The sequence below is a fragment of the Montipora foliosa genome, chromosome 5 (genome assembly GCF_036669935.1).
Source record: "Montipora foliosa isolate CH-2021 chromosome 5, ASM3666993v2, whole genome shotgun sequence".
Taxonomy (NCBI): domain Eukaryota; kingdom Metazoa; phylum Cnidaria; class Anthozoa; order Scleractinia; family Acroporidae; genus Montipora; species Montipora foliosa.
Window position 1 is genome coordinate 12,662,403 of NC_090873.1, and position 18,695 is coordinate 12,681,097.

At 40.3% G+C, this 18,695-nt stretch overlaps 2 protein-coding genes across 2 annotated transcripts in view; one reads left to right on the plus strand and one right to left on the minus strand.

Annotated features, from left to right (window-relative positions):
- Window positions 1-2,944, plus strand: part of LOC138003659 (transducin beta-like protein 3) — a 47,105-nt gene extending 44,161 nt beyond the window's left edge. Inside the window, exons 28-29 of the mRNA XM_068849847.1 lie at window positions 201-519; window positions 1,360-2,944. Coding sequence (XP_068705948.1) covers window positions 201-519; window positions 1,360-1,470 — 430 coding nt within the window. The 3' untranslated portion in view covers window positions 1,471-2,944. The remainder of the gene's footprint in view (window positions 1-200; window positions 520-1,359) is intronic.
- Window positions 2,945-6,434: 3,490 nt separating this feature from the next.
- LOC138002943 (uncharacterized) lies at window positions 6,435-17,331 on the minus strand. Its single transcript, XM_068848907.1, has 5 exons — window positions 17,260-17,331; window positions 12,382-12,420; window positions 11,674-11,753; window positions 7,476-8,120; window positions 6,435-6,762 (listed from the first exon to the last, which is right to left on the minus strand). Exons 3-5 carry the CDS (start codon window positions 11,735-11,737, stop codon window positions 6,542-6,544), a joined length of 930 nt encoding a protein of 309 aa, XP_068705008.1. The 5' UTR covers window positions 11,738-11,753; window positions 12,382-12,420; window positions 17,260-17,331; the 3' UTR covers window positions 6,435-6,541.
- Window positions 17,332-18,695: the final 1,364 nt, after the last annotated feature.

Below are 18,695 nucleotides of genomic sequence, written 5' to 3' on the forward strand. Positions count from 1 at the left end.
GCATGTCCCCGTTGTAGCGTCAAAATTCTCTTGAATTCACATATCCCTGCCCTATCCCCTTCTCTCCATCCCCCTTTGCTTTCTTGTGGCGTTTGTCACACATTGGGGGACGTGGGCACTTGGCGATCTTATCAGGAAACAGAAGGTTGCCAAATACGTGTGCGCATATTTAAATGTATTATTTTGGGTTTGTATTGTAGAACTGTCAGTCAAATATCTGAGGCTGTATCTACTGGTGATGCTGATATGGAGGGTGGTGTGGCAAGTTTTGATGATCGTTTACAACAGCATGGGGTTCCTGCGACTGTGGGCGCGGTATCACCACCCGTCCCAGATCACTATTCTGCAAATGGAAACGAGGAGGGGCATTCAGATGAGGATAACCTTGCTGATGAAAACGACCGGAACGAAACAAATAATCAGTACTCTGCTGTAAATATTCAGCAAGAGCATCAGGAAAATGATGAGGGCATGGAAGGCTGCGTTAAAAAGAAGCGGAAATTAAACAAATCCTTGAAGGTGGGTTGTTGGTTCCGTATGCTGATATTAAATGGGGAGCTTAAGCAGGCGACGTTTTTTTAGCCACGGACGACAAACGGAAGTGAGCTGTTCACTTCCGGTTGCCGTTAGTGGCACAAAATTCTCCTAAGTTACCTTTGGGAAAAGTTGCAAGTGGTGTTTGCAGACCGAATAGGCCAGTTTCGTATTCTCACGGTTAGACTGGATCTAGCGTGAAATGTAGGCTAATGCGGGGGAAATAATTTGCATGCGCAAAGATTCCCCAGCATTATCCTCCGTTTCACGCTCCATGCAACCCAACCATTAGAATACGAAACTGGCCTATTAGCGGTTAAGGAATTAGGCCGTTATGTTAGGATATTTTCTGTTTTCAACCTAGGGGGTTTTGCAGCAGATGCGCCTGTCTGAGTGTATTTTTCTGATCATTATAATTATATGACAGATACATTCAAGTGTTAATGAATTTTGTAGTGACCCACCGTACATTTACTAACTTAGAGATCAGGTGGTATCCAGCTAGATCAGAAATGACAAGTATAAGACAGTATAAGTTTGCGAAAGCAAATTGGCTAAATACGTAGCAGAAGCTTTCCGATCTTTGAGCAAATCGGATTAGTGCACAGCAACCTCAATGACTTGTGATCTCGTAGACTGCACTAATGGAAGTGAATATTTTTGCGCACACTTAACTTGTATACAACGACCGAGCTGGCCTGGGCAAAAGGCCAAATTGGCAATCATCTTTAATTTCTCTAATAATCAAAGAAAAACGAGGCCAAGTATTCTCCCTTTTAGCGCAAAGTTAGCGGTATGTACTATATATTTGGATCTTACTTTTAGGTTGACGCTGTGGAAAGGAAGAAAGCGAAACACAAGATACTTAAAGCGAAGATACGAACTGGCTCGGGCAAAGTAAAAGACAAAATAAGAAGGAAAACAAGAACGGCTTGACATTACGTTTGCACGAAAGCGTTCTTTCGCACGAGAATAAATGAAGTGGAAGCTGCGATGAGCATCAGATTCCACGGGCAAGGTTCACTGAAACACTGGACATATTAAAGTGAATACACGAACATACTCAAGAACTGCTCTCTTGTCTTGAGAGACTTCTTCTGGTCAATTAAAACCTGATACAAAATTGCTGGAATAAAAAACCACGGGGATATTAGAGAGCTTTAGATTCTAGGACGAGAACGACTACGCGTACGAAATTTTCTCATAGAACAACAGTGAGCGCGCGCTAACCAGCCTCATTTTGGCGGGAAAAACGTGATGCCGTTGTCATTTCAGTACGAGGTTTTGTAAAAATGTCGTCGTGTCAAAACAAGCCAACAATACCGTTGCAGTTTTGGCATTTTTCGGTCAGCAAAAAGGTCCAGGTAACAGCAATAAGAATAACTGAGCAACCTATACTGCTAACAAAGAGTGAGATATTCGTACAGTCTATAAATGTTTAAAGGATTATCGCTAAAAACTGCCAGTCAAAACTCGTACTCGTTCTCTTCCTCGTCCTATAATCTAAAGGTCCCTATGACAACGACGACGACGACGAGAACGCAACGAAACAACAGGCTTAATGAATAAAAACAAAAGCTCTTCACGCCCCGCACGTGCGCTTTCCATTTTCGTACATTTCTACGAGCAAGGTTCATTGAAACACAAACATACTTAAGAACTGCTCTCTTGTCTTGAAGGGCTTCTTCTGGTCAATTAAAACATTGACACAAAATTACTCAAGTAAAACCACGTGGATATTAGAGAACTTAAAGGGGCACTGTCTGGCTAAATTTGATGTTTTTAGGTGAAAACTGGGGAAAAAAATCGAAATTAGTACTTACGCTCACACGTACAACATTCTTGACAACCCACCGAGAAGATATGAAATGTATTTATGGCACAACAGCGTTTAGATATAATTCGAAGCTCAAAATTTTGCCAGTCAGGTGTCAAGCAAACACGCTTTCAAAATCTGAAGGAAAAAGGGAAGTGAATTTTTTGATCATAGTAGCACTTTTAAAAAAAATGACAGTTTTTTGATGTTCCGGGATGTTGCGTAATGTTCCATGTTCCTCATTTCCCTCACAGCCCTGCATCTTTCAAAACTTTGAATGTACGACACAACATTGGTCAACATTTATGACCAAGGGAAAGGCTTCGAGGCATGAATTGATCCATCGATAGATTTTAAAGCACTATTTTTCCAACCATACTCGATTGTTTTTTTCTTTTTGTTGTTCTTTATTATTTTGGGTGTTCCGTGATGTTCCGGTGTTCCTGCTTTTAGCACATACCTTTGGCAATTTTTGCACCTAATCAATTTGCTATTTATTCTTATAGCTTTCGTTCGTTTGAACATAGTTAATAGTCTATAGTCTCCTCTACTAAGTATGGTTTGAAATATCATCTGCGTAAAGATTGTCAAAACGTAGGTCTTGAACCACTTAAGGCCAATATTGAACGAGAGGGTGTGTTTTACGCACCGAAACGCATTAGGGTACCTTTTTCCTCAAATACTTTTACAAATGGAGCCCCAAACGTCGACTTGGAAACAAAATGATTACAAATAAGATGAAACAGAATGATCAGCTAGAATGAACACAAACGCGCTGTAGTCTGCTCCACATTTCAGTAATTTGTTGCATTCATCAACTGGACAAGACAGATCGGAGTTTAAAATGGAAGGCCCGATCATGTACTTTAACCCAGCAGCCACTGGAAGCCATGTTGAATCACAGGTAGCCCAAGCTCGATCTATGTGTATCTCCACTGTACTATATTAATATGCAAGAGTAGAAATATTTAACAATTATCCTGCGAAATTGCTCGGAATATCGCCTGATACTTAGCCGACGAGGCCGTAGGCCGAGTTGGCTAAAATCAGGCGATATTGACAATTGTTTTATTATTCAACTTGTTGATGACAAAGCACAATTTTCAACGTTTATTGGGAAAAAATGCTGGAAAAACTACCATTTTTCTCCGCGACACACAAAAGTTTGTATATTGCAGGATATCTGTTGAGTGTGCATGACAAATATTGAGCGGGCTACAACTATATTTGGACATTGTCACAATGTGTGGAATAATAAAAGGATTTGTATGGGGGACCGGTTTTTCTCAAAATTAAAAAAAAAGCTTACCTTGTTTCAGTCTTGTGTGTCTTTGACTCTGGTAAGGTTTCTGGGTCAATTAAGGACGTTCGCGCCAAAATCTTCCTACGGTGAGATTTTCTTCATTTCTCGCCTAGAGTTAGGTCATAAAGTACTTACTCCAAAAATGAAAAAAAAAATGGGGCTCACCGACTTTGTTTCGGAGAAAATGGCAGTGGAAAAATGCCTTAATTTCGAGAAATCGGTCATAATAGCGAGATGTAGGCTCATCTGCTCATCCATCGAAAATCATAAAAATAAACTGTTGGAGTGAAAGTTTCCATGCATAGGCTTTTAGGAGTGAGATTTTTAGATAATTGTATGCCGCTAGGGATGTGGTGAACAGTAGATTTCATCCTCGACGAGTGTTTTCGTAAGCTCTATCCGTTGCAACCACTACCGGAATTCGATGGCACGAGGAAAGAAAATGTTAAAAAAAGATAACTTCTTACTGTGAGAATTTTTTTATTTCATCATATTTTGTAGATAGTAAGTAAAGTAAGTGATTCATGATTTTAAAAATAGGGGTCACCGATGATCTGAACGAGTAAAATCGATGTGATTTTGCAAAGCTCATGGAAAAGTTCGTTTGTCACGTTTTGCGTGACCTGTCGGGCAAGGACTGGAACCCAACAGAGGATCGATCGTTGAAGAGATGAAAGGTTTTTACCGAAAAAAAAACCTTTTTCGAGCATAGCAACGACGTTTTAAGCAGGGGTCATCTTCATTTGGTTGGTTTTTTGTATAATATCTTCCCATTGCCGTCATGCTCATCCTCTGGAGCGTGTTTTTTGTGAAATTCAATAGCTGATAGTTTCCACGCAGGTCCGTACTATTCAAGCGGACGAGGACGAAAATACTCCTCAATTTTCACGAAAGTAAAGGAAAAGAACTTTAAAAACATGCATTCACTTGGAACTTCAGTTCGTAGGGTAATAAAAACATTAAAAAGAAATAGCCCCATTAAATTTACGCAACGGTTCGTCCACGACTTTTCCAAACTTTCAGCCACTGGTCTACTCGATCAGCTACCTTTTCCAGAGCTTTTCCATCCTCCCGCTCTCTTCTCTTTGAAGTTTCATGATGATTCGGAAATAAATGTGCCATTCTTTTGCCGGCCTGTAATTTTTTCCTCGGCGTTTTTGTCGCCATGTTATTTTAACTGATGCTCGAAAAATTTGTATGAAAGTCAAGTAGACTAGTGCACGACTGATAAAACCTCGCGAATATCAGTCGTGCAGTAGTCTACTTGACTTCCATAAATATTTTAAATCAATTTTGACTGATCACGATCTTCTCTGATCCAACGCTGTGCAAGACTTACCGTCCACGGTTTTTGCAAAGGTTTTAAAACCTCAACTTCACTAATGCTCAAAGTAATGCGTGACATATTACAGTCGCGTTACATGCGCAGCAACGTTGCGCACAAACAATTAGCGCGAACGTCCTTAAGTGCGATTTAGGTGGTTTTTGGTTCCTCTTCTTTTCCCTCTATATATTCTTTCCCAAGGTTGGGCACCGAGACGAAGCTGCCGAAAGAGATCACCAAAGGAAAATGGCCATAAATTCGCTCCCAAGGCTTCGATGGCCTCGAAATTCCACGTAGATCACTGACGATACCTCCGCTACTCATTCGCCTTCTTCATTCGAGCCGCTTGTACACTGAGAATGAACTAAGGGCCGCCAAACTCTGCAAACATTTGCTTCGAAAGGCATCGAATTCGGCTTTATTCACCACCCGAAAACCCGGGTTACCTAAAAGAACGCCTACCGACACGGGATAAGACTCACGATTGGTCACCATAGTGCCCATTGACCAATCGAGGGTCTTTATTTATACAGCGATATATACAAAAAACGTTGCTCCTTATCATTTTACCATACTAACGATTAAAAATCAACCTAAATTTAAGATATAATCGTATATATGAAACGAAAACAGTCAATGTCTGTATAAAGTTCCAAAATGTTAAGTCTTCAAGCGAAATTTCAAAACGGGAACAGACGGACCAGTATCACTCCATAACCGAGGCACAGAAGCTGAAAAGGCTGTTACCATACGTTTTCCACCGAGTTTTCAACAGGGGGTAAGGGGGGGGGGGGGGGGGGGGGGTTTCATTTTCATTTTATTTAGTCCAAGATTGTAGGCTATTCGCAGTATATGATAGTCCTAAGCAGGAGCCCATGAGTGTCTATCTCCACCATTGGGTTCGTACGCCAGCAAGGAAGTAGACGCGCTAATTTTGGAACCACATTTCACAGGCTATAAAGCATACGCAGGCACATTCATCCACTCAAATGGCTTAGCATGACAGCGATTGAGAGCTCATTATTTATGCCATGTCTTTTTCGCACAAAGAAAAGTGCTATGGTAATTACTTTTCGCGGGAATTTTTAAAAACTAAAAATACCCTGTTCTACTCCTGAGCTGGTGGCCCCGACTATGGGTCGTTCCATTTATTATCCGCACCCCCCCGCCCCCCCCCCCCCCCAAGGATGGCTGAAATCCGTACCCTCACTTTTTTGTCGGCAGCCTTTGAAAAATGAAATCCGAAGGGTTGACATTTTGTCGGCACCTGTGAAGATGTCCGAGGGGCCCAAACTTTGTCGGCTTCTTTGCAGAAAAAATCCGAAGCCCCCCATTGCAAAAACTCGCCATCCTTAAGGGGGAGGGGGGGGGGGGTGCGGATAAAAGATGGAACGACCCTATAAGATACGGACGCTCCTACTTATGGGCTCCTGTTCTAACATGGAACACAAGCAAACTGCTTTGGTCACCTTTTATTTGATTATCACACAAGGGAGCCATTACAGATGTGAACCGGAAAAGCTTTCATTCTGAAAGACTTCTGTACTGCATCTTTTTTCAGTTATTAATATAGACAGGGACGGTTACCCGCTATATTAACAGTGGCATAATCACTAGTCATAAAAGAAACAAAATGGTAATTGCCCATGTTGGCTATCCGGGGATCGGTTATAAACGCCCCAGCGTTGTCCAATGCCGTGACAGGTGTCGAGCCAGGCTTGTGAGACCAAAAACCGTTTTGGTCCAAACGATACAAATGGAAATCCCCCAGTCGTTGCGGTGTTCCTACAAAACGAAGGAAAAGAGTATACACTTCGGCACTTAATTCAAAACATATTTCAAATTTCTTACGCCGACCTGCAGACCCTTGCAATCTTGTAACAGAGGCCTGTTCAAAAGTTCCAATGGATACTATTTTCAAAATTGTAAGTTCATTAAAAGTTGAGGCCAAGTCGGGACAGATCAATCAAATAAGTATTCAGACAGTGATGCAAGTTCAAGGTTGTTTGTGCTACCATGAAGATGAAATTTAAAAATCGGAAAATTACAGGCTTTGTATAGCTTTAAGGGTGCCATCTGTAAATTAGAGACGTGTACAGAATATTGGTCACTTTTTACCGCTAACCAATAAACCACTGGTCACTAACGCAACGAAACGAAACAATATTTCGTATATAAACCTTTTAAGATTGACGCGATCTCTGCGGTGATGGGGTCCATTTCTTGCTATTACACAATTGATCCACTTGTAAACTATGGCCTTATCCTTTTTGAACTTCCTAACGGCTTTTAGATCATTAGCAAGGAAACATAGCCTAGGGAATTTTTAGGCGGCAGTATTCTCCGTCCAAGTATCGATAGTCATTGCTTCAACTATACGAGCGTTGGAGGGCATTGCTAGGATAACCACTAAAAGTTTCATTGGCGATATTCTGTTTTTGTTTCTTGCCTGGAACGTGTAAATGTAACGTGGGAATGGGGAGAATTCTTCTTCATACCTGGATCGACAGCAAGCGCCACTAGGTGTCTAGCGCCTGCGGGCGCTGGCGGGACGGGAGCAGCTGCACCAGGCTGGGGGTAGAGAGCGATCAGGCCATCACTCACTGCGGCCTGCTGCACGCTTGCACCATTCATTTGACCAAAGAGTTGTCCAGTGCCGAATCCGGGCTGTGCGAAGTTATCTGTGATCAGGGTGTTTGCGTAGTTGTAACAGTTGTTGCACATGGTCGTACGTAAGCTGCTAAACCACATCCCAAGAAGTGGCTCAAATCGTTTACCGCGTTTAGGGCCCCTTGCCGGTGAAGCTGGTGCTGTAGTAGAAGCTTTGACTTTACCTGAATCAATCTCTTTTTTCATATCGTCGATGGAACCACTTGGCAATACGCCTTTGGGTATGCTCTTTAGCAACAACAGTTGTAACTTTTTCGTCTCAGGTCCGACGATTAGGACTACATTCGTCATGCTTCCTACCAAAAAACCCTTGTAGCCAAGTCTTGGAGGCATCTCTCTGGCACTATACGTGACTTTTAGCGCGTCTAACGACTGCTTTATCGGCACGTAACTGGTGTCTTTTGGTTGTAACGTCCACGTAGGATCGGATCTTCCAGAAAACATCGCCAAAGTAACATTTAGGCCTCCTGTAACTGAAACAAAAATAAAAAGAGTCACAGAGTCCCACTCTGGGCGAAACTACAAAAGTCTTTCCTTCGAATATTAACGGAAAAAAGAATTTAACAGTCCGACTTCAGTTTCGACACGCAGCTGATATTAAGTGAAAGAAACGCAATTTTATTTTCATCAGGAATGGAGCCCACGTTTCCTGAATTACTCACGTGAGTAATAATACCCATACATCACACCACAGAAGCAACCAATTCAAGGACAAAACTTAGAGGGTATGGGGAGCCAAAGCAGTCAATTTTCTCTACGTATTTATGTGATATACTCGAGTTTCCGTATCGCCAACTTTTGACTTTTTATATGGTCAACAATTCGCTTTTTATGTGGTCAGCTGGACTATATACTTATATGGTCTACGTTTGACTTTTTATATGGTCAACTGAGTTCCATCAATGCACTGCGCTCAAACTCTCACAGAGATGGCCGCTAGCACCTATATGCTTACCTTCTGTGTCCTTAAAGAATCAGATTTATGGCTCCCAAAACCCCGCAAGGGAAACAATGTTTTTTTTTTTTAATTCTTCGGCAAGTTAAAGTTATTGCTTTCAAAAATAGCCTTATTTGAAGAAGCAGAAAAGATGCAATAGCTTTGGACGAGGTTGAACAGCCTTTTGATAGCTCGGTGACTACGTATACTGCAGAGACCGTTCGGTTCCTCATCCCAGATACCGAGAATGACAACAATCCTGTTGTTGCGACTTCATTCCTAAATCTGGCTCTTACTAAAGTCAGAAACTTAAAGGGGCTAGGTCACGCTATTTTAGGCAATTTTCTTTAATTTTGTTAATTATGAGCTCTAAACGTCAAATTGGCAGAGCAAGAGTCTTTCATTTGCAAAATCACGGCCACATAACAACAGCTTTGTAAATGACATTTTGATTATAGACTGATATAAATTTGAAAAAAGGTGGGCCCACGTTTTTCAATTTTACCCAAATTCAATCCATTTCAATCCTCTCCAGTTTTGACCATCCACATCCCTTTTTGGCCTTCCTGTGTTTTGTTAGAGTTCTTTTATAGTTTTGAACAGTTATTTTGATATTTTAGTGAATTATACGACCATTCGATCAGTGCTGAAATTGCCTAAAGTTGCGTGACCTAGCCCCTTTAAGCGATCAACTACGGCAATATAAAGACGTAATGTCAGTTTTTACTGGCGAAAGGGCGTTTAGCAGCCCAACTGAAACAAGCTATTGCATCTTTTCTGTTTGCTTTCCCATCACGTGCGTTGAAAGCTAGAAATCGCCTGGAAAGCTCTGCTGCAATCGTCCTCGATATTGAGCATGGGGTAGAGGTACTCAAGGCGCTGTTAGATACCGTTCCTGCTGCTATATATTTTGAATATCGTTACTCTGGAGGTTTGAAATCGGCCTCAAGAGCACTTAGCTATGGCACACGCTGAACAGATGCGCTGCCCGTCTTCAGAGCTAGCGGCCATCTTTGTGTGAGTCTGACCGAAGTGCATTGGTGGAACTTATTATAGTACAGTAATTCAAAGGTTGGCCATCATAAGTCAAGTTGACCCTGATTTAAAAAGTCAAAAGTAGACCATATAAATAGTCCAGTTGACCATATATAAAGCGAGCAGTTGACCATATTGAAAGTGAGTGGTTGACCGTATAAGAATTTAAGTCCGTCATATAAAAAGTAAACTTCACCATATAAAAAGTTGAAGGGACCATAAAGACAGATACGGAACATTGACAGGTTCGGCACCCCATACCCCCTCCCTCTAAAACGCTTGATAATAAATTTTCGAGATAGTTCGTATACAGTGTCACCTTTTTCTGTTATGCTTACGGAATTACCAAAACTACACGGCATCAGAAATCTATAGCCCAGAGGTCTCAATCAGTCTTACTGGGCCTTGGCCTTGATATTTGAAGCTGACTTAGGCCGGTCTTACTTTGCCATTGAAATGGCGTTCATCTCGTACAATTTCAATCTGTCCTTCCAGCGAAAAAAAGCAAAATGCAACTGCATGCTTCATCGTGAAAATCACGCGAGGCTCAAGACTGATGAGGCTTGATGTGTGTCGTGACTGGTGAATGTAAATGCACTCTATACCAATTCATTATAATTTAAAATAAATTTAGGGGTATAGAATGACAAATTCGAGACTGGGAGACCACGGAACTCTCTTTTTAAAACCCACAATCGAGACTATTGCTGGTTTTCACTCACGTGATCAACAGCCATGTTTTTCAACGAAAACAAAAGGAAGCGTTTGCATAATAATAGAGTTAAATTCCCGGAGGATTAGGTCGGGGCACCAACATGGCCGCCTTTTCTTTGTTTAGGGCACCAACATGGCGGTCGTGACGTCATGTGAAAACCGAGAATAGTGGTTGTAGCAAATCCGAGCCCAGGACTGACACTGCAAATTATCTGACAAAACGAAAACTTGAAGCAGTAGAAGCTATTAGCTTACAACGAAGGAGATATTATAAGTTCTCGTTCACCATGCAGTAGGTTAATGTTTCCTCCAAACAGAAAGAGAGCTTTTAATTTTGCCCTTCGCACTCAATACTAAGGGAAAATTACGGACGCAAGAATGCGAGATTTCGTAGCCTGCGTAGCAAGCGCTTTCGAAGGGGTTTGTAAGCAAAGAAGATCGAAGAACGCGTATTTGCAGGGGCACCCAATGAATCTGTTCCTCACATTATCTGTTCCCCAGAGGAATCTTGCTGGCTGGCAAAAATACCGGTGTTTCGATGAGCTGGCTGGGAAATTTTGTTATTGATAGAGGTTTTGCCTGGGAATTACTGACTTTTTCTAGCATTTCAATTCGAGCTGGCTGTAGAAACTCTGAAGACTGAGGACGACTAAAAAAAAAAAAAAAAAGAACCCCTTCCCTCTCCCAAACATACGACGGCTGGTCAGAGTGATTGCGCTTGCGGAAAAAACCTGTTTTGTCCCGGTTTTGTCGCTTTTGTTCGGTTGTTTTGGATCGAGGGATTTGAAAGCGCGCGGAATTCCTGGCTGGGAAATAAATTTGATCAGCTGGCTGGGAAACCAACCAATTTTATCTAGCTGGCTGGGAAATTTCTTGTGTGTCTTGCTGGGAAAAAGGAACAGATAATGTTTTCCCAGCAACACTGAAAAACACCTGAAAATGCCTTAATAACATTTATTTTCATTAACTGGGTTATAATAATACATTTTGCAACAAATTGGTCGTTGGGTGCCCCTGTATTTGAATGTCTTAGCCGCGCGAAAAAGTGGGCGAGAGCACTTTTTTTGCACTCGGCCCCATTTTCGCGCGGCCAAAATATCGAAAATCGCGTTTCTCGCTCTTCTTTGCTCTCAAAACCCCACGGAAGGGCTTGCTTCCAGGCTACAGATATCGAGATTTCGAGACTGCCATAATTCACCATGAGCCCGATATTCGAAGAATTAATGACTCTAAGTTTCAATTTAGAGAACTCGATACTCGGTAGGTGTTTTGAAAGACTCGTTTTCGGTATCCCATTCCCTACCCTAAGTTACAACAGAGTTGACATCTACTAGACAAACCTATAACTCCGTCGATGAGGCCAAAGTGAAACAAGGCCAAAATCAATGCTGGGAAAGCGAGCATATCTCTGGATTTCCACCTTGAGAAGAATAATGATAAAAAAACGGCAAAACTGTTAGGAATCTTTGTAAGGGAACTTGGGGCAAATTCTGATAGGGGAGGGTATCGGCCACTGCTTTATACTAACAAGAGATTTCATTATATCCGCGAGATAGTACGCGCCCTGTTATTCGTTGATTTTGCGAGTAGTATTCTTATTATTCCACCCGTCAATCTAAAAGCGAATTCAAGAGGTTGTTCAAGGTTTTCACGAGCGGCTTTTCAGGTCCCTTAGCGAGTGACAACCAAAAAATTCCGTGAAAACATTTCCTTTCCCAACTCGCTTAAACTTAAGCAAGTAGGCAAATTTAATAGAATTCTCATTAAATTTAAGCCACCAAATTAACCAGGTAGTTTAAATGAGTTGGCAATTACTTTCGGCCAATGAGGAGTCGCTTGCAGTTATTCAAATCGGAAATACAACAGGCGTGCTATTTTTATTATTTTTATTATTGTATTGGCACGTGCTCTCTCCTCATTTAATATTACCCATGAAAACACGTATCATTTTAAGTCGCTTAACAAAGTCTGCAAACAAGCCACTTTCAGGGATGTTAAGCGAGACAACAGCTGTCGTGAAAACACGGCCAATATAATAAAATTTTTACCAAACTTGTTTTCCCGGTTCGACCACGCCGATGTAGGGGCTGGGAGGCATAATAAATAAAAAAATAAAAAAATAAAAAAATAAACGAATAAATTAAAACTTGGCACTTTCATGTCATCAGAGAAAGTCAGGTGAACAACTTTACTACTGGTCACCAAGAACATGTCTATATTCACATGGATCCAGTGATTGTTCAGTTTGCTTGGTCTGTGCTTTGTTTAACGAGGCAAAATACAAAAGCAAACCTAAATCTAAGTTTTGTTTTCATTTTGACTGCAAAATAGCAATGAGGTTGTTTGGAAACAACTTTTAGTGACAACGCCACGCGTGGTGAGGTCGGTTCCTGCAAAGGAAGTAACCTTTGACCTTTGTTAGAATTAATTAACAATCTCCCCCACAATCCGGCTCATTGCCAAAGCAAAACTTCGCATCCCGTCAAACAAACCGAGGACCAGACAAAAATTGCGATTGATTGACAACTTTAAAATCAGTTAAATATTATAGCCTTCCTATGTGACGAGACCGGAGCCGGCAGTAAAACGAGCCTTCGATTGAGAGGGACGGTTAGTTTCACAAGCCAAGGGTTTAGTTCACGAAGTCATTCTAGGCTAAGAGTTGTCCCAGGTATTGTTGTGCCGCTGTGAAAGCCTCCTGTGATCATGTACAATCAATATTTAAAACATATCTGACAACGTCACTAAAGTTCACAAGGTAACCAACTTCCTTGATTTGTCTATCAGTAACAATGTTATGTCTACTCCTCCAAAATGTCTACGTATTCTTTTATCTATCAGCTATGATCATAGACCTTTCAAAATAAAGAGGAAAAAAAATTTCTCCCATTGTCTAATGAGTGGCTAAAACATATTGTTTTACAAATGCAATTCGCCTTTTTCCACTTCTCCCATGGTACAGTTTCTTTGCCCCTCCCAAATTTTTGCATAACCTTTGTTTTCAATTTCTTTGTAAGTCCCAAGAGAAATTAAAAACAATGATTATGCAAACGTTTGGGGGCAAACAAAGTGTAGTATGGGAGAAGTGGAAGTTGTGAATGAATGAGTATCAAAAGCACTCACCTAATTACAACTTATTTGCGGAGCGTCTGCTGTGCGAAGGGAAACAAAAGGAAAACGTGCGAAGGGAAACAAACGTTCTGGAAACCTTTCTTCACGTACGTCGTAATTTAAAACTCTGAACACCTCTCACCAGTTAACAATGTATATAGGATAAAACTGGTCTTTTCATTAATTATTCAAAGTTGGCTTATCTGGCTGAGCCGGCAGGGACCTTTTTCATAAAGCTTCATAATGGCGGTTCAATAAAATATTCCTTTGTTCTAATGCGTTCAAGCATTTCTAGCCTCGCTGCGATGCGCAAAAACCAAAATACAATAGAATATTAAACTTGTCGGCATTTATGAAAGTGGTCTATACGTCCCTAACTTATTTGTGAAATAAAGACTTAAATTAACAAAGTGGTCTTGAGATTTTAGTATCTTGCGACAATTTCAATCTGACCAAGCCTTCATCCAAAAGCAAGAGTTTTTGAACACGCTTAAAATATCACATTCTAATTATTGAAAAGGGAATGCAAAGCAATTTCTCACAGCAGGTACCAGAGCACGCCTCTTTTTGCTGGGACAAATTATTCCATAAAAGAGTCCCTCAATAACTGAAACTATTTATCCGTGGCTTACGCAATGAGAATTTGCTCTCTAAAAGTTCGTCAAATTATGTTTCGCGCAGCGCTTACATTGAAGCTACCCCAAATCCTACATCAAATATTAATTATTATAGTTTCCAAAAAAAACCAATATTGTTTCATTTGAGCAAATGTAGAAATTATCATTATTCATCGAGTACGCGAGCCGATTGACAGTGCAAATTGCCTTTCATGAGGTCCACTGAAGTCAGCTCAGTTTTAACAAGAAACTATTTCAAACAAGAGGGTCCATGAAGCGCACACTTCCGTCTTTGGTTTTTTAATTTTGTTGTAATATTTAACTGAATATTTACATTTCATCTGTCGGGTCTGGAAGCCTTCTTTGTCGGGTTCCTGAGAAACGTCTCTATTTTGATTGTTCAGTTTGCTTGGTCTGTGCTTTGTTTAACGAGGCAAAATACAAAAGCAAACCTAAATCTAATTTTTGTTTTCATTTTGACCGCAAAATAGCAATGAGGTTGTTTGGAAACAACTTTTAGTGACAACGCCACGCGTGGTGAGGTCGGTTCCTGCAAAGGAAGTAACCTTTGACCTTTGTTAGAATTAATTGCACAATCTCCCCCACAATCCGGCTCATTGCCAAAGCAAAACTTCGCATCCCGTCAAACAAACCGAGGACCAGACAAAAATTGCGATTGATTGACAACTTTAAAATCAGTTAAATATTATAGCCTTCCTATGTGACGAGACCGGAGCCGGCAGTAAAACGAGCCTTCGATTGAGAGGGACGGTTAGTTTCACAAGCCAAGGGTTTAGTTCACGAAGTCATTCTAGGCTAAGAGTTGTCCCAGGTATTGTTGTGCCGCTGTGAAAGCCTCCTGTGATCATGTACAATCAATATTTGAAACATATCTGACAACGTCACTAAAGTTCACAAGGTAACCAACTTCCTTGATTTGTCTATCAGTAACAATGTTATGTCTACTCCTCCAAAATGTCTACGTATTCTTTTATCTATCAGCTATGATCATAGACCTTTCAAAATAAAGAGGAAAAAAAATTTCTCCCATTGTCTAATGAGTGGCTAAAACATATTGTTTTACAAATGCAATTCGCCTTTTTCCACTTCTCCCATGGTACAGTTTCTTTGCCCCTCCCAAATTTTTGCATAACCTTTGTTTTCAATTTCTTTGTAAGTCCCAAGAGAAATTAAAAACAATGATTATGCAAACGTTTGGGGGCAAACAAAGTGTAGTATGGGAGAAGTGGAAGTTGTGAATGAATGAGTATCAAAAGCACTCACCTAATTACAACTTATTTGCGGAGCGTCTGCTGTGCGAAGGGAAACAAAAGGAAAACGTGCGAAGGGAAACAAACGTTCTGGAAACCTTTCTTCACGTACGTCGTAATTTAAAACTCTGAACACCTCTCACCAGTTAACAATGTATATAGGATAAAACTGGTCTTTTCATTAATTATTCAAAGTTGGCTTATCTGGCTGAGCCGGCAGGGACCTTTTTCATAAAGCTTCATAATGGCGGTTCAATAAAATATTCCTTTGTTCTAATGCGTTCAAGCATTTCTAGCCTCGCTGCGATGCGCAAAAACCAAAATACAATAGAATATTAAACTTGTCGGCATTTATGAAAGTGGTCTATACGTCCCTAACTTATTTGTGAAATAAAGACTTAAATTAACAAAGTGGTCTTGAGATTTTAGTATCTTGCGACAATTTCAATCTGACCAAGCCTTCATCCAAAAGCAAGAGTTTTTGAACACGCTTAAAATATCACATTCTAATTATTGAAAAGGGAATGCAAAGCAATTTCTCACAGCAGGTACCAGAGCACGCCTCTTTTTGCTGGGACAAATTATTCCATAAAAGAGTCCCTCAATAACTGAAACTATTTATCCGTGGCTTACGCAATGAGAATTTGCTCTCTAAAAGTTCGTCAAATTATGTTTCGCGCAGCGCTTACATTGAAGCTACCCCAAATCCTACATCAAATATTAATTATTATAGTTTCCAAAAAAAACCAATATTGTTTCATTTGAGCAAATGTAGAAATTATCATTATTCATCGAGTACGCGAGCCGATTGACAGTGCAAATTGCCTTTCATGAGGTCCACTGAAGTCAGCTCAGTTTTAACAAGAAACTATTTCAAACAAGAGGGTCCATGAAGCGCACACTTCCGTCTTTGGTTTTTTAATTTTGTTGTAATATTTAACTGAATATTTACATTTCATCTGTCGGGTCTGGAAGCCTTCTTTGTCGGGTTCCTGAGAAACGTCTCTATTTTGATTGTTCAGTTTGCTTGGTCTGTGCTTTGTTTAACGAGGCAAAATACAAAAGCAAACCTAAATCTAAGTTTTGTTTTCATTTTGACCGCAAAATAGCAATGAGGTTGTTTGGAAACAACTTTTAGTGACAACGCCACGCGTGGTGAGGTCGGTTCCTGCAAAGGAAGTAACCTTTGACCTTTGTTAGAATTAATTGCACAATCTCCCCCACAATCCGGCTCATTGCCAAAGCAAAACTTCGCATCCCGTCAAACAAACCGAGGACCAGACAAAAATTGCGATTGATTGACAACTTTAAAATCAGTTAAATATTATAGTCTTCCTATGTGACGAGACCGGAGCCGGCAGTAAAACGAGCCTTTGATTGAGAGGGACGGTTAGTTTCACAAGCTAAGGGTTTAGTTCTCGAAGTCATTCTAGCCTAAGAGTTGTCCCAGGTATTGTTGTGCCGCTGTGAAAGCCTCCTGTGATCATGAACAATCAATACTTGAAACATATCTGACAACGTCACTAAAGTTCACAAGGTAACCAACTTCCTTCATTTGTCTATAAGTAATAATGGAGCATTCAAATGTTCATGTCATGTTATGTCTACTACTCCAAAATGTCTACGTATTCTTTTATCTAGCAGCTATGATCATAGACCTTTCAAAATGAAGAGGAAAAAAAATTTCCTCCCATTGTCTAATGAGTGGCTAAAACATTTTGTTTTACAAATGCAATTCGCCTTTTTCCACTTCTCCCATGGTACAGTTTGTTTGCCCCTCCCAAATTTTTGCATAACCTTTGTTTTCAATTTCTTTGTAAGTCCCAAGAGAAATTGAAAACAATGATTATGCAAACGTTTGGGGGCAAACAAAGTGTAGTATGGGAGAAGTGGAAGTTGTGAATGAATGAGTATCAAAAGCACTCACCTAAATACAACTGATTTTCGTAGCGTCTGCTGTGGGAAGGGAAACAAACGTTCTGGAAACCTTTCTTGACGTACGTCGTAATTTAAAACTCTGAACTGAACAACCTCTCACCAGTTAATAATGTATATAGGATAAAACTGGTCTTTTCATTTATTATTCAAAGTTGGTTTTATGTGGCTGAGCCGGCAGGGACCTTTTTCATAATGACGGTTCAATAATGCGTTCAAGCATTTCTGCCTCGCTGCGATGCGCAAAAACCAAAATACAATAGAATATTAAACTTGTCGGCATTTATGAAAGTGGTCTATACGTCCCTAACTTATTTGTGAAATAAAGACTTAAATTAACAAAGTGGTCTTGAGATTTTAGTATCTTGCGACAATTTCAATCTGACCAAGCCTTCAAGTCCAAAAGCAAGAGTCTTTGAACACGCTTAAAATATCACATTCTAATTATTGAAAAGGGAATGCAAAGCAATTTCTCACAGCAGGTACCAGAGCTCGCCTCTTCTTGCTGGGACAAATTATTCCATAAAAGGGTCCCTCAATAACTGAAACTATTTATCCGTGGCTTTTGCGATGAGAATTTGCTTTCTAAAAGTTCGTCAAATTATGTTTCGCGCAGCGCTTACATTGAAGCTACCCCAAATCCTACATCAAATATTAATTATTATAGTTTCTAAATTAAAATAAACCAACATTGTTTCATTTGAGCAAATGTAGAAATTATCATTATTCATCGAGTACGCGAGCCGATTGACAGTGCAAATTGCCTTTCATGAGGTCCACTGAAGTCAGCTCAGTTTTAACAAGAAACCATTTCAAACAAGAGGGTCCATGAAGCGCACACTGGGTTGTCTGTGGTACGTGTTACGCAAAAACGGAAGGCGCTGAATTGGGTGGTAATGAACTGCAGCCTTCCAGTTAATTTTTTCAAGTGGAGGATCATTAAGTCCATTGGAGGGGTCACCAAGACATCGTATCATCGTATCTTCTCTGACTGTTATGAATCAAGGGAAAGGTCATGATGTTCTGTCAAATGGAAGAAATTGATCACGTGCTAGGCAACCATAAAGGTGCACGGGATCATCTTGTGTCAACTGAATGAACTACGGAAAAGAATGTCAGAGTAAAACAACGTACTTTTTAGCCAAGAAACTTCCGTCTTTGGCTTTTTAATTTTGTTGTAATATTTAACTGAATATTTACATTTCATCTGTCAGGTCTGGAAGCCTTCTTTGTCGGGTTCCTGAGAAACGTCTCTATTTTGACTTTAGGGTGAACTATTTACACAATTATGAGGTTGAGCGGCCATGTAATTGAAAATCAAAACATCTATGATATACCAAAACAGACTTGCGAATTATCGCAAATCACAATGCTGACAAGCACAAAAGCAAAAGAAATGGTTAATAAATATCACGTTTTTACTATCTG

Excerpts from the sequence above, each read along its gene's own strand:
- LOC138002943 (XM_068848907.1), bottom strand. The coding sequence starts at position 11,737 with ATGCTCGCTTTCCCAGCATTGATTTTGGCCTTGTTTCACTTTGGCCTC. Across the intron at positions 8,121-11,673 it reads CCTCATCGACGGAGTTATAG|TTACAGGAGGCCTAAATGTT; the intron begins GTTTGTCTAGTA and ends TTTTTGTTTCAG. Across the intron at positions 6,763-7,475 it reads GGCGCTTGCTGTCGATCCAG|GAACACCGCAACGACTGGGG; the intron begins GTATGAAGAAGA and ends TTCGTTTTGTAG.